The sequence below is a fragment of the Arachis hypogaea genome, chromosome 1 (genome assembly GCF_003086295.3).
Source record: "Arachis hypogaea cultivar Tifrunner chromosome 1, arahy.Tifrunner.gnm2.J5K5, whole genome shotgun sequence".
NCBI classification, from domain to species: Eukaryota; Viridiplantae; Streptophyta; class Magnoliopsida; order Fabales; family Fabaceae; genus Arachis; species Arachis hypogaea.
In genome coordinates this window covers 94,067,653-94,082,990 of record NC_092036.1, presented here as the reverse complement: position 1 = coordinate 94,082,990, position 15,338 = coordinate 94,067,653, and the positions used below count along the sequence as shown (strand labels likewise).

The 15,338-nt window shown below is 35.1% G+C and overlaps 1 protein-coding gene and 1 pseudogene across 1 annotated transcript; both read left to right on the top strand.

Annotated features, from left to right (window-relative positions):
* Positions 1 to 10,827: 10,827 nt before the first annotated feature.
* Positions 10,828 to 10,938, top strand: LOC112714783 (small nucleolar RNA snoR2/U65; annotated as a pseudogene).
* Positions 10,939 to 12,121: 1,183 nt separating this feature from the next.
* LOC112748009 (serine carboxypeptidase-like 48) lies at positions 12,122 to 13,016 on the top strand. Its single transcript, XM_029290389.2, has 3 exons — positions 12,122 to 12,386; positions 12,502 to 12,635; positions 12,712 to 13,016. The coding sequence occupies exons 1-3, from the start codon at positions 12,122 to 12,124 to the stop codon at positions 12,832 to 12,834; spliced, it is 522 nt and encodes a 173-aa protein (XP_029146222.2). The 3' UTR covers positions 12,835 to 13,016.
* Positions 13,017 to 15,338: the final 2,322 nt, after the last annotated feature.

Sequence of the window (15,338 nt, the reverse complement as noted above, 5' to 3'; positions counted from 1 at the left end):
TGTGATTTCCTTGATTGTTGTTGTTAATTCCTTTCAATAATTGTTGTTAGATTCTATTCTTGTTGTTGATTTACTATGTTTTCCTTTTATGCCTTCCAAGTGTTTGATGAAATGCTTGGTTGGATTTTAGTGTAGGTTTTGTTCTTCTTGGCCTAGGTAGAGTAATTAGTGACTCTTGAGTTATCTAATTCCCTTGTTGATTGATAACTAGAAGTTGCTAATTGATTTGAATGCCTCAAAAGCTAGTCTTTCCCTTAGGAATTGATTAGGACTTGAGGAATCAAATTAATTCGTCCACTTGACTTTCCTCCATGGTTAGAGGTTAACTAAGTGGGAGCAATGAACAATTCTCATCACAATTAAGGAGGATAACTAGGATAGGACTTCTAATTCTCATATCTTGCCAAGAGCCTTATATAGTTGTTAGTTTATTTTCATTGCCATTTACTTTTCATGCTTCTTATCCAAAACCCCAAAACAACTCACAACCAATAACAAGACACTTTATTGTAATTCCTAGGGAGGACGACCCGAGGTTTGAATACTTTGGTTTATAAATTTTAGGGGTTTGTACTAGTGACAAACAACTTTTTTGCATGAAAGGATTATTGTTTGGTTTTAGAAACTATACTTTACAACGAGATTTCATTAGTGAAATTCTAAACCATCAAAAATCTAATCATCAGTTGTCTGGGTAGAAGCAAGGGTTGTGATTTGTCCCACTTGCTTTGGGTTGAGATTTGAGATCACTAGTATGACTGAGACTTAGTCTAGTTACCTTGTTTGAATTAGAAAGAACCCTAGGCTTGAACCTTGAATGATTGGAATTTAGAATTGCCTAGTGGGTTCATATCTTTTTACATAATCTCTATTTGGCATTATCACCTTTTTGGAAACTTTTGGGTTCTCACCCGTTATCGGATTTTGTTGATTTATAGATATAAGATATGAGGCACCTCGCTGAGTGAGCTGGAATATTGATGAAATGAAGACTTTACTACTTTTTATTTATTTTGATCTATGTAGTACTTTTTTCCACTTTTTCTATATGTATTTATATATCCCTCTCAGAGTTCTGTATTTTGGAGAAACAAGTTGTATTATGTTTTAGCCGGCCCTTTTTCGCAGGCCGAGACTAGTACTTTATGTATATTATCTATGGATCTTATATATATCTTTAGTTCTGTATACCGATGCTTTCTTATCTTATGCACTTCGAGTGTGATAATGGTTATCGCTTTGTTCATCTTTTTTTCACAGGCTCCTAGTTATATTATTCTTCGAATATATGTATGTATCTTTTGTTTTTAGGTGTTGTAATGCCTCACTACCTCTGATTTACGACTATAGCGTAAGGTTTTGTGTGGTAGGGTGTTACAATTTTGGCAAAGTTTCTTCTATAATTTGAACTCTCAGCCAAATATAATTTTTATTTTCTCACAAACCAAACATATTTTTAAATAATTTTAATGAAAATCGGCAGAGTTTTCCCTTTATTTGAAGACCTTCGCCAAAAAAAATTATCAATTTACGAAGAAAACTGTTGCAGGCATAAATTAAACAAACATTAATTCAATAAAACATCAAATCCTAGCCGTTTTAGAGTGCAACCTTTTATTACTCTGCAACTTTTTTTTAGCAAACAAGGATTTTGAGAAGGCTCTACTAGACAACCTTCTCCCACTTCTTTCCTAAAATTCTATCATAAAAAAATAAGTACAACATAAAACTTAAACAATATAACATATTTGGAGAAAAAAAAACCAATCTGAGTACTGCACGAACAACTCATAATTAAAGCTACACGACGTTCAAACAAAAAAAGAAAATCCTAAAATAGAAATAAAGTTTGGGGTAAAAAACACAAATAAACCATGTGAGGAAAGTTGTTACATGAATAAACCAAATTGAAGATTGATTCACGAATGAGCCAAAGCATACTTATATGTAATTCGAACCTATTTGGTTCGAACTACACACACATAATTCGAACCTAATTGGTTCGAATTACACACGAATAGGTGCCATCACATAATTCGAACCTAATTGGTTCGAATTACTCATGATTAAGTGCCACCACAAATTTGAACCTAATTGGTTCGAATTACGTACAATTGGGCTATATAAGGAGTTCGAATAAAGCAAATTCGAACCACTTCTCATTTCCCATACCCTACCAAATCCCAGAGAAAATGACCCAAATTCGATCCGAGAAATAGTAGAACCAAAGACTCAGCTGATGGGGGACGATCCTGCAAGGCTGTACCGGTTGGACGGGGTTGCTCATATAGCCGGGGTCATCAACGACGAGGTTAGTACATAGAAAACTGTGTGCACACAGTTTATTTGAGTTAGTGGTTTTGCATGTGGTTTTCGTGGCAGTTTATGTTAGTGGTTTATCGTGATGGTATTGCAAATGGTTTATATTAGAGGTTTTACATGCGGTTTAGTTGGTGGTTTATGGTAAGTGATTTTTTGTAAGTGGTTTTATATGCGGTTGTGTTAATGGTTTATGTAAGTGGTTTATGTTAGGTGGTATTGTTAGTGGTTTATTGTAGTGGTATTGCAAATGGTTTATTTTAGTGGTTTTGCATGTGGTTTAGTTGGTGGTTTAGGGTAAGTGGTTTTTTGTAAGTGGTTTTATATGCGGTTGTGTTGATGGTTTATGTAAGTGGTTTATGTTAGTGGTTTTATATGCGGTTGTGTTGATGGTTTATGTAAGTGGTTTATTGTGTTAGTTTTTTTTTGTTACCAGTATTGTATGTGGTTCTAATAATGTGGTCCATTTAATGCGCAGCCACAGTGATGCTTCAGGAGCATGCGGCGGTAACAAGGCATGCCACTCGATGAGCGCTATGTTCCCTAGTTGCAGATGGCCGGGTTATACCATCTGGCTAGGCTGAACGATAGATGGTTCCAGTTAGATGAGCCCCTTGTCAGCGCCTTCGTCGAGTGGTGGCATCCTGAGACGCACACCTTCCATATGCCCTTCGGAGAGCGCACGATCACGCTTCAGGACGTGGCGTACCAGTTGGGGTTGGCAGTGGACGGGTATTATGTCAGCGGTTGCCTTACATATTTCCATATGTATATCGAGGGTGGACGTCTAGTTTGGGTGTGGTTCAAGGAGTTGCTTGGAGTGATTCCTCCTCCGAGCCAGGTTCAGAAGTTCGCAGTAAACTGCATCTGGTTCCAGGAGACATTCGGAGAGTGCCCTGAGGGAGCCGATGAGGAGACTGTGCGGCGCTTTGCTCGTACCTATATCATGATGTTGTTGGGCACTCAACTGTTTGCCGACAAGTCTGGCAACCGCATTCACATCATATGGCTTCCCTACGTAGCTAGGCTTGAGGAGATGGGTTCCTATAGTTGGGAGTCTGCAGCATTGGCATGGTTGTACCGGTGCATGTGCCGAGTGGAAAATAGACATGTGGTGAAGTTAGCGGGCCCACTTCAGCTACTTCAGTCTTGGATCTTCTGGCGCTTTCCCAGGTTTAGGCCTGCTGGGTATGATACGTGCAGCTGGCCCTTGGCATCGAGGTACGCTACTCAGGCTTTTCTATTTCAAGTTAAAATAGCTAATGTTCATGTACGCTTGTACTGTATTACAAATCTGTCATACTTCTGATTAAACATAACACCCATGTGTGCTGCAGGTGGTCAGGTTACAACCCTTCCTACAGCGAGAAGGGTCCTAGAGTGCAGAGCACGAGATTGAAGATAGACATGTTACAGTCCAGGGATGTGAGTGTTGTTCCGGTTACTTTTATTTGAATAACTAGACATCAGATGTTTCTGTAGAGGGAGTTGGCGTGACAACATAGCTATTTTTTTGTGTGCAGTTTATCTGGATGCCGTATAGCTCCCCCGAGGTACTTTAGGTTGTGCATCCGGAGGCGTTGGAGCCTCGACACATGGCAGTGTGGCGGTCTGTCACGTCGCTGATATACTTTGCCGTTGTAGAGTGGCATCATGTAGATAGGGTTCTACCGCAGTTCGGTGGTGTGCAGCCTCTCCCGCGTCCCGCCCTTAACATCGACTTTCTGATGTCGAAGGACGGGAGAGGCAGTGATCGTTGGTTCCCATCCGCTTTACAGCATTGGCATATTCTTTGGGAGACCCATGTGGACCACGTCCTCCGGTTCGATGTTGTTGCCGACCCTAGACCTTCGCACACCTACCTAGACTGGTGGAGTCAGCATGGAAAGAGGTTCTTGTCACCCGAGTTTTATTTGGGGGATCCAAGGGGCGTTCCTATTCCTGTCGAGGCGTCACAGAGGGGTCCTGGGTGAGCTCCTGACATGGATCGAGTCGACGACATCCCTGATAGGCGTCGGGTTGAGAGGAGAGCTCGTGTCACGACACGACGGAGCCAGCGTGAGTGGAGGTGACTAGAGTAGGCTATGGGGGAGGCTGATGAGACAGGTAGGGGTGGTGGTCGAGGACGAGGGCGTGGAGGCAGACGGAGGGCACCCGTTGCGGGCCACGACGATGGTGATCTTCGTGACGTGGACGGTGGGGGAAGGGGTGCAGTCGGGGTTGTTAGTCCCCATCATGGCGGCCTTGGTGGAGAGGGGTACGCCACTGGAGATCCCACTGCCCATGGTGAGGCTGGACTTGGGGAGGGGCCGCTCGGAGATTACTTCGTTGGAGTTCCCCCTGACGATCACACACTTCAGGAGAGTACGCCATGGGTGAGTCCGGACAGCACATTTTCAGACTTTCTTGCCGATGTTGGGTATGATGGGGATTTTGGTGGATCCCCCTTCTTAGATGAGATCAGTGCCATCATGCATGATGATGAGGCTGCCCGTGGGCGGAGTCAAACGATGGGGACACAGGCACCGTTACATGTCGATCTGAATGAGCCTCCCTCCGTGCCTCCTCCTGAGTATTTCGCTTTGGGTGGTACCCCAGCTTCGCCACATACTGCTGGGTCACATTCAGTTGTCGGGCCGTCCTCATCCCGACCGGTACATGTCCAGGCTAGGACGCCTGCACAGCCAGCCCCGCAGGACAAGGACGAGGACGACAAGATCGAGGATGAGGAGCCGCTTATCCAGAGAGGTCAGAGGACACGGGTTCCACATCGTTGCTTCACGGGGTTGCACCTGTTTAGATGATTTCTGTGCCGAGTTGTATGTTACCTATCTTCGTCTATGTATTTTGTTATCAGTGTTATTTCGTATCCACCTTTAGATGTATGTGTGTGTTACTATGAAAACATCTGTACTTTACGTTTTGATTTTTTTTAATTTCCGCATCATGTCTTAATTAATTTAATTCATAGACTAATTTATTCCCATGTGTGTTCAACAGACATTTCGTTTAAAACTCCTTAAACGAAACATATTCATCAATTACGATCCCATGCACATAACATATTCAGGTCTGTTCCTTAGTAATTCGAACCATCTTGGTTCGATTTACAATTAGTGGAATTCGAACCAATTAGGTTCGAATTATGTGATGGCACCTATTCGTGTGTAATTCGAACCAATTAGGTTTGAATTATGTGTGTGTAGTTCGAACCAAATAGGTTCAATTTATATGCAAATGTAGTTCGAACCAAATAGGTTCAAATTACATATAAGTATGCTTTGACTCATTCGTGAATCAATCTTCAATTTAGCTTATTCATGTAACAACTTTTCTCCCAAGGTTTATTTGTGTTTTTTACCCTAAAGTTTGTGAAATGTAAAAATGAATGATAAAAACTTATGTTTTTTTGTAAAATTAATTAATCTAATCCCAAAATTCTAATTAATAATAAAATTAACTTAATTAATCTAAAATCAAGTCTAAATTAGTCTAAATCCAAACTTAATATAATTTATATCCTAATTACCCTAAACCTTAACCTAACAAAATTTAAATCCTAAATACTCTAAGCGTAGCTAATTAACTATATATCACAATTTCACAACATATGATTTATAAATGAGAATTAAAATACTATGTCATAATTAGAAATAAAAATTACGTAATAACTTTAAACTAATTATAAGATTAATTATTTTAAACTAACTATAAAATTAATTACTCTAAACTAAGTATTTTAAATTTATTTTATATCACAATTTTATAATAATTCACTTACTTTGAAACAGTGGCAGCACAAAGACTTTTTCAACATCATAATAGCGACGGCGAATGATGGGACAAAGGAGTGTAAAGTTAGGGTTTAGCAAATACAAACAATAAAAAAAGGAAGAGAAGCAGACATAACTGAATGAAAGAGGAAGGGTAATGTCGCAGCTGACGGTAGCAACTGGTGGCGGTGGCAAATGACAGAGGCGGCAACTAGCAGCGGCAGCAAACGACCGAGGCCGCAACTCGCAGGGAGAAACAATTTCCTCAATGGTAGAAACAAACTCCCAGTGGATACTCCTCGATGGCAACGATGACCGGAGTCATGGAAAGTAGTTGGTGACGGTAAAACAACGGTGAATGGTGGCGATGGTAGGGCTAACGGCGAGAGAGAAAGAGAAAGGGGAGAGAAGTGATATTGAAGATATTGCAAAAATGGGAGAAAGGGTTCGCAAATTTAAATTTATGGTCCATTTTACCGGTGAATTTACTAGCGAAATTTTTCACCAATACCAGAATAGGGCATTTCCTTTAATTGTCTTACCATCAGTTTTTTCAATCGTAAATCCAACGGTAAAATACGCACCATCTAAATTTATTTTCGCGTCATTTAATATCGTCAGACTTAGGGTTGAAAATATTAATCCGACGGTAATGTCTTGTTGGATGAAGAATTTAGTATTGTAATTGTCGCAAAATTTGCTAGTAAAATCGACAGTAATATAATAATATTCTACACTAAATCTAATGGTAAAATCGACAGTAATTAACATTTTTTGTAATGTATTAATCAATCTTATCAAAAATGTTTTTCATAAATAAAATATAAATAACTAATTATTAACTAAACTTACAAATTTGATTTTCATAAATAAAAATCCCATGACTAAGACACATAATTTAGGTACTTTATTAATTAAAAAATATTTTATATGTATTTTTATTTTTTTAAATTAATAACAAATCTTATGATATTCATTAATTGTTAAAAAATATCATCATAAATATATAATATTATTCGCAAATAAATTGAAAAGAGAGACAGATTGGATAAAGAATCAAGCCAAAACACACTACATTCACTTACTATTGGTATGCATTTTAAAATAGTATAATGTGCATTTTAAGATAATATAATAATAAATATTTATTATGACTTTGACTGTCATTCAATTTCTCATTCTTATTTGAATGTAAAATAAATAAATAATTTGGATCTTTTTAATATTATTAATAATTTTATCTACATAATTTATATAGTCAAATGACATAAATATGTATTGAAAAATAATGAAAATGAATTTCTTTCATTAACCATCTGCAAAATATTGAGAGAGGTGTTAGAAAATTAATAGACTTTGTGATATATAGTTATTAGTTAGTCATCGTGAGTATTAAATATCGTCTTTCTTTAAAAGAACAATATTAAAGTTTAGTTGGATAAATTTTTTTGATATATATATAAAATATTATGTATTTATACTTTTAGTATTTAAAAGAAAAAATACTCTTAAAAGTATTAAAAAGAAATATTTTTAATATCAAAATTTATTCTTATATTTATGTCTATTAGACTGTCTTTATTTACTAGGATAGAATATTAAGACATAAAAATAGAGACATAAAATTATATCTGACAAGTAAAACATAGAAAAAACTATTATATATTTATATACTAAAACATTGAATTAGTGTATTTTATTAGAAAAGACACAAAGACTAAAGAAGAGATAACTTATTTTTTTATTATCACAATCAAATTTCCAAAATTAAATATTTTATCATTTTATTTTTGTTCTAAATTTTATTTAAAAAAAATAACAGTAAATTAGACTTCTTATTATTTATTCTATTTTATATTCAATTTATCACTAAACAAAAAATAAAAATATTAATTTTTGTATTTTTATTTTTTGTATTTTATTCTCAGTATCTTGTCTTATTTTATTATTAGACATGACCTTATTTATAATTTTTTTTAAATTGTATCAATTATTTCACAAAATATAATTATTGTTGTTTGTGATTTTAAAATCATTTAGTTTAATTTAAAAATTATAAATTATTTTTTAAAAACTAATTTTATTAAGTTACTTTTAAAAAATAAAAATAAAATCCGAAACCAAGTCTAAAATACAAGATTCCATCGGATTTGGGAAGTCAAATCATACCATTTTTTTCCCTCGATTCAAACTTATATATTAAATTTACAAATCAAAGATTTAATTATTTAGATTTGAATACCTTAAATATAAATTTAATTTATTCAAAATATGCCATTGTAATTAATTGATATAAGATTGTGCAACTATAAAAGGCACACCAAAACAGTGTTGAAATACATTAGATAAATTCAAGAACTTATCGAAACAACATTGATTTAATCTCTCAAAAAAAAATGGCTGTCACTAACAACATAATTATCGGCATATTTCTCTTCTTTGCTCTGGTTTCTCAATGTAATTATTTTCAAATGCATGAATTTCTACTCTTTTTCTTTTTTTTTTTCATTTTATTGCAAAGGTGAGAATTTCAAATGGAAAAGTTTAGGAAGTCAGCAACTTTATTAAGTTCTGACCAGCATGTAATCAACAAAGAAAAATGAGTCATTGGATAAAATTTCATACTAGCAAATTATCATTGATAGCTATTTGATAGCTACAAATTACAAAAGTTGCTGACCTCCTAGCACTCTTCATTTCAAATTAGGTGTATAATAAAAATGAGCCATAATATAAAATATATGTTAGAATATAAAAAATATAAAATAATATGTATGTATATATACAATTATAACTGATTTAAATTTTTTTTTTTTTTACGATTACTGATTTCAATTTATTTGTTGTTTTGGTACTAATATATATATCATCAGGTTATAGCCAGTGCAGAGAGTCTGATCTTTTTCTTACGCAAAAACCAACGGGGGCTAAAGTAAAAGGAAAGCCAGAGTGGCAAGTTGATATAACCGCCAATTGTGCTAAATGTTATTTTCGGGGAGTAAGTGTATTTTGCTCAGGATTTCAAACCGTAGAGCCTATAAATACGTCAATTTTGGGCAAAGAGGAAGGAGGACTTTGTCTTGTTGCTAATGGTCGACCTATTACTCATTCGCAACCTGTTACCTTCAAATATGCATCGGACACTTCTTTTCCTTTTCACGTTCTCAAGCAACAAATTGTTTGCACTTGATTTTTCTGTACTTAAACATCTCTTTGTATACTTATATTATGTAATTAAAGAATAAAAGTTTCGTACTAAGAAACAGAAATAAAAGTGAAAATATATTATATATGATATTATCTTATCTTTTGATGCACTATTGTTTATAATAATAGCATTTGAAAAGGTGATTGCTACGGTACGATGATAAATTCATATGTATCGATACGTTTAAAATATGGACAAGTAATAACAAGTCACATGGAATTTATTTTCCACGTCAGCATTTAATTTTTTTTAAATATATATTATATCACCACTTTTACTAAAATATCATTTTAATTAAATAAAAATAAAAAACATTTATTTATTTAATTTTATAAAAAGACTTAAATACCCTTTTTTGTATATATTAGACAAAAATTACTCTTTTAGATTAAACAAAAACAAAAACAAAAATACATTTAACAAAATTATTTGTCTCTTCATAAACCCTAATCAATTATTCATACCAAAAAAATTAAATAAATTTAAAAAATATTAAACAAAATCACTTTGTTCTTTGTTTACTGGGTTCACACAACCCTCATCTCTAATTGTTCATACAAAAAAAATCCTCTGAAAATTTGAGAAAAAAAAATAAAAGAACAGAGCTTCATGTCTTCATCTTCTTGGGTTTTTCACCAGCACACTCTCAACGAGCTTCTCTCTCATTCCCAATTCTGAGACTCAAACTCTCTCCTCTCTCACTGCCACTAGAGTCTCTCTCGGTCTCATTAGAGTCTCTACTCGTTCACACAGTCACACTCACCGGCGTCTCGTTGCTCCTCTCCTATCGTCGCCGGCATTTCAACGTCTCGCGGCCTTCCCTGGGCTCCTCCTCGCCGGCGACAGAAGCACTCGTCGGATCGTCGTCGCTCGTCGTCTTCTGGTTTCAGGTACTCGTGGATCGTGGACCGTCGTAGGGTCGTCACTTGCTTCATCGCTCGTCCTCTTCTGGGGTCGGGTCCTCTTCGTCACCCAGTCGCCCTTGGTAAGTCCATGCATCATCACTTCCCCTATACTCCCTTTTCCAGATTCCCTTCTCCCTGTATTTTGAGATGATGTTGAATTGGTAATCAATTAATTTGTTAGCGATTGAATCTTGAATTTGTTGCTGTCTTGCTGAATAATCACCGAGTTTAATTTTTTTTTTGTCTTTGCTAAAAATCATCAGAGTTGAATTTGTTACTGATTATCATCGAACCTTGAATTTGTTGCTGGCTTGCTCAAACACCTCCTATTATGTTTTCTATGCACTACTTGTGTATGTTACAGTTTTCATATGACCGGGCTTACAATTTGTTGTTGTCTTGCTCAAACACCCCCTATTATATTTATTTCTACAGTTTTCATATTATACATTGCTTCATGATTTCAGTTTGTTTTTGCATGATATACTTCAACCGATAGCTTGTTTCCCCTGAATGAATTAAAATAAAAAACTGTAAACTGAACATATACCCCCATTCGGGTATTTGGATCAAATAAAAGCAAACAAGCTAAACCCCCAACTGACAAAAGGAAAATACAGCCAGTCTTATAATTGGACCAAGAGCAAAAATGTTCATTTGTTTCACATTTTGATAGGAACCTGGGGGTCTTAATACACTGTGATCTGCGGAGCCATTTTATGTGATTACATTCTATTTTATGTAATCCTTTTACCAAAAAAGGAAAAAGAATCCGTATCCCTCAACCATTTCTTAATGGATGCAGCGCTTTGAGATAGTTAATGGTGTTACTGAAGTTGAAGGAATAGCAGAGGAGAAAACTGCAAGTGCTGAAGAGGACGAAGGTACTAATTACAAGATCACACATTTTCCTTAAATAGCATTTCAATTCATTCACTGATAACATTTTGATTTAGTTTTGTAGAAAAAGGAGTACCTGCTTTTTGGCTCAATGCAATGAAAAACAATGAAGTGTTAGCTGAAGAGGTTAGTTGGTACTACCAATAGTAACTCCTTTTTTTTTAAATGTTTATTTTATGTCTTGCAACCAAGTCTTAGTGTTAGCTTAAGAGGTTAGTTGGTTCTATTCAATAGTTACTCCTTTTTTCTTTTAAATGTTTATTTTATGTCTTGTAACCAAGCTAATTTTAAGTCTTTGTGAAATAGATTTTAGAGCATGATGAAGGTGCTCTCAATCCTAGGGTGATTTTTTGCCCCTGTACTATTTGAATTTCAGAACTGCTCCATTCTAGGGTGATTTTTTTTCCTTCTTCTTGTTCTTTCTTGTATTAATTATTCAGTTATTGTTTTTTTATTGTTGTTTTCATGGTTAGTATGTTTTCTAGTTCTTATTTTGTTGTAAGTTTACTATAGTTTAAAATGTTAATTGTTCTTGTTATTTTGATTTTCAGTTTTAATTGATCTTATTAACTTGTTAATTTGATAAATTATTGTTTTGGTGTTGTTATCTAACTTTTGATTGTTATATTGTGTTTTGCTGTGGTTGATTTAATAAATTGTTCATTGAGTGGAAGATGAAAACTTGCCATGGTGGTAAAAATAACATGTACACTCTAATTCTGCATCAATGACAGGCATTTTTCAAGGAGCACCCTCTATTTGTCAAGAATGATTTCTATATCACTGGAGAGTCATATGCTGGATACTACATTCCAGCTCTTGCATCAAGGGTTCGCCAAGGCAACAAAGCAAAGGAAGGAATAATAATCAATCTCAAGGTCTCAAAACTGTCTATGTACATTACAAGGTTTGTTAATTGCCTTTACTTGATAATAATTATACTGATTCTCTTGATCAATTTTATAAACAGGGTTTTCCTATTGTATTTGTCAGGTACTGATGGTGGAGATGCATGTATGACTTCATTATATAAATGCAATGCCATATTCAGTCGGATAATGTCCATCGCCGGCAACATTAATGTATGGTATCATAAGAAGACAGTTAGGGATGCTTTAGGTGTTGGGGACTTGGACTTTGTTTCGTGTAGTAGCACAGTCTATGATGCTATGATGCAGGAATGGATGAGAAATCTCGAAGTTGGAATTCCAGCTCTTCTTGAGGATGAAATCCAGGTTCTTGTATATGCTGGAGAAGAAGATCTCATATGTAATTGGCTTGGTAAGCTTTTTGCAGCCAACTCAATTAATTTGAAGCTAAAGTTGGTTGTGTCGGAAGGACAAAAAAAGAAGTGCAATGATCAGCATTCTTAATGCTTTTGTTTCTCATTGCTCAGGGAATTCAAGGTGGGTTCATGCAATGGAGTGGTCAGGTCAAAATGAGTTTGGAGCAGCTTCTACTATCCCATTTTTGGTAGATGGCACGGCAGCAGGGACTCTTAAAAGCCATGGACCTCTTGCGTTTCTCAAGGTTTGTGTTCAAGGGTGTGTTCTTGAGTTGACACTGTTATATCCAATTTTTATAACTTTATTTTGTGAAAAAACAGGTGAATGAAGCAGGGCACATGGTTCCCATGGATCAACCAAAAGCTGCACTTCAGATGCTAACAAACTGGATGCAAGGGAAACTAACACCGAAAAAGAGTGGAGCTAATGTCTCTCCTAAATGATGGACTCAAAGCAAAAATAACAAGGCATAGCTTGTGATCATATTAACTTGTGGGCATGGCTCCATGCATAATATTTGGGATTGTCTAGCTTCTACTACTATCCCTGAAATTGTGCGCAAATCTGTATTTGATTTTATTCATTTAGAAATAAATCTTTGAATAAATATGTTAGTTCAGCATGATGCCACGATCCTCAGTGAATGATCTTTTTCTTTTCTCTTTTACTTTGTCATGCCATTAACTGGCACAGATATTAAAAAAAGAGGATTAAAAATCACACACAAAGGCTGTATAATGAAATAGAGAGTTTTCAGTATGGAGACACCATCTAAACAAGTAAACTAAATGGAGCTAATATTTCTTTCTCATGAATCATGGCTAACATACATTGAAAATAACTAACATTTATTTCCCACCTTCTTGTACCTTAATTATGCCACTGTAAAATGATTTTCACTTAAAATTTTTACACAAATAAATTGTGACTATGAACTAGTACGTGATGATGTGTAGTATTCTCTTAAAACCTGAATGATGGGCTGAAATGTAGAGCTCAAAGGAACAGCCGATGCAAGCCTTAGATGAATCCTCTCTTAAAACCTGTTAGCATCTGTGTTCTGCTTCCTCTCTCTCCTTGCTCTGCTGCTGCTTCCATCCTCAATTACTATGAATATCTCTATCAACCCTTTTAAAGTTCTAATCTACTAAGAAAATAATGAATAAATAAATAAAATCCAATTAAAAAAGATATTATGATATGAGCAAATTAAAATAGAACAAGTGAAAGAATGAGCTTTGCACTTGGTTCATTTTTTAATTTACTGAAGTTTTAGTTTATACATATTGGTGAACTTATTAATTTCTTTGATTTATTAATAAACATGTCAACAAAAAAATTATCTTAGAAATTTTGAAGGCCAATGCGTGCAAGTTAATGACCATTGGAACTTGGAAGATTTGTTCTTGATACTATGAAAGTAAATTACATAGCAATTTGCACAGATTACTGCTCTACTTATTGAGAGACGAGTCCTCTACAAGATTCTACAAAATACATGGGGAGAAAAACAGATACCCATTCACACATACATAAATGAGCAAAAAATTTTCTTCTATTTCCGTGTAACATACGCCTACAGGAAAAATAATTGAGCAAGTTTACATTGTAGCTGTTGAAGTAGCAGTATGAGAGTTGTCTTGTGTGATAACATGAATAACTTGAGTGGCATTGAAATGGCTTGTTAATATTGTATCATCATATATGCTGCTCCAAATGGTAACTAGATCCATGTAGATCCCCAAGTATGATATCAGTGGATCAGCTCTAGACTTGTCAATAACAAGCTTCAAATGCTGAGATTTTACTTTTGGAAACAGCAAAAGCCTCTGATATCCAATTGTGGTGCCATTTGTAACTCTCTTCCATACACCATCTTGTTGCAATGCCTCGAGGTGAAACTCACTCACTCTTTGTCCCATTTGAATATGCTCTTGTAGTTGCAGAACATTAAAGGATACTAGTTCTTGAAAAGCTATGTACAATATCCACCTTGATTGATACACCTCTGGAGCCCAATAAGTGTATATGCCTTCTTTCAGAACATTGTAGGGACTAAACTGTGAATCACAAGTTCCTCAAGTAAACATCAGTGTAAATGATTATATACACATTAGAAAGTAGAGAGCAATTCCAACATTGTCACTGAATTTTATACCTAATATGTTTCCTCACACGAGAACTTTAGACTAGAGTCATGCAAAAGACACATTCTAATATTACCATTCCATATTGTTTATAGGAAGAATGCAAACTACAATCAAAATTGTCACCATTTTGGTCAAAAAGAGTCTGATAAAGTCAATTGCCCAATTTAAGCATAAGTTCTCAAATAGTTTTATATCTAACTAACAAAATAAGTCCCATTAAACATATAGCATTCTAGTTAAAAATGATGATCAGCAATTTCACCTTATCATTTTGGCAGCACCAAACCCAAGACTATCATGAAACAAATCTGTCATGTATTTCTTCTGTACAAGCAGCTGAACCTCAGGATTGTTATATATAGCTGGAATATAAAATAGAAAGCATTTACAAGTCAAAAAGATGTAAAGCAGGAAGCAAACTAAAGATGAATAAGATAAAACAAAAGTTAGTGAAGAAACAGAGCCTAAAGCATGTGTCAGGCCATCTCAATCTATAGTGAGTGTTAAACAACTTTAAAACCTAGTCAAATATGAAAAGAAAGAAGGCCAAATGAGTTGCCATTTACCGCCAATGCAAGCCAGTGGAATGAAAACTCAGAGCCAATCTGAAACCAAATCTGAAAATCCCAGTCCACAAGTATGGTTATCTTTGTCTGATATCCTAAAAAAGCTTTTAGATACTCCAGAAAATTGGATGTTGTACTTTACAAAAAGCTGTTGAAAATCTTTGTCTTATGCAAGGAAACAGGCAAGCATTGTTTATAAGCCTAAACCAGTACAAGTCATGTGATGATAAA

Coding starts and splice junctions, on each gene's coding strand:
- LOC112748009 (XM_029290389.2), top strand. CDS start 12,122: ATGACTTCATTATATAAATGCAATGCCATATTCAGTCGGATAATGTCC. Junction 12,387..12,501: donor TCTCATATGTAATTGGCTTG/GTAAGCTTTTTG, acceptor CTCATTGCTCAG/GGAATTCAAGGTGGGTTCAT. Junction 12,636..12,711: donor GACCTCTTGCGTTTCTCAAG/GTTTGTGTTCAA, acceptor GTGAAAAAACAG/GTGAATGAAGCAGGGCACAT.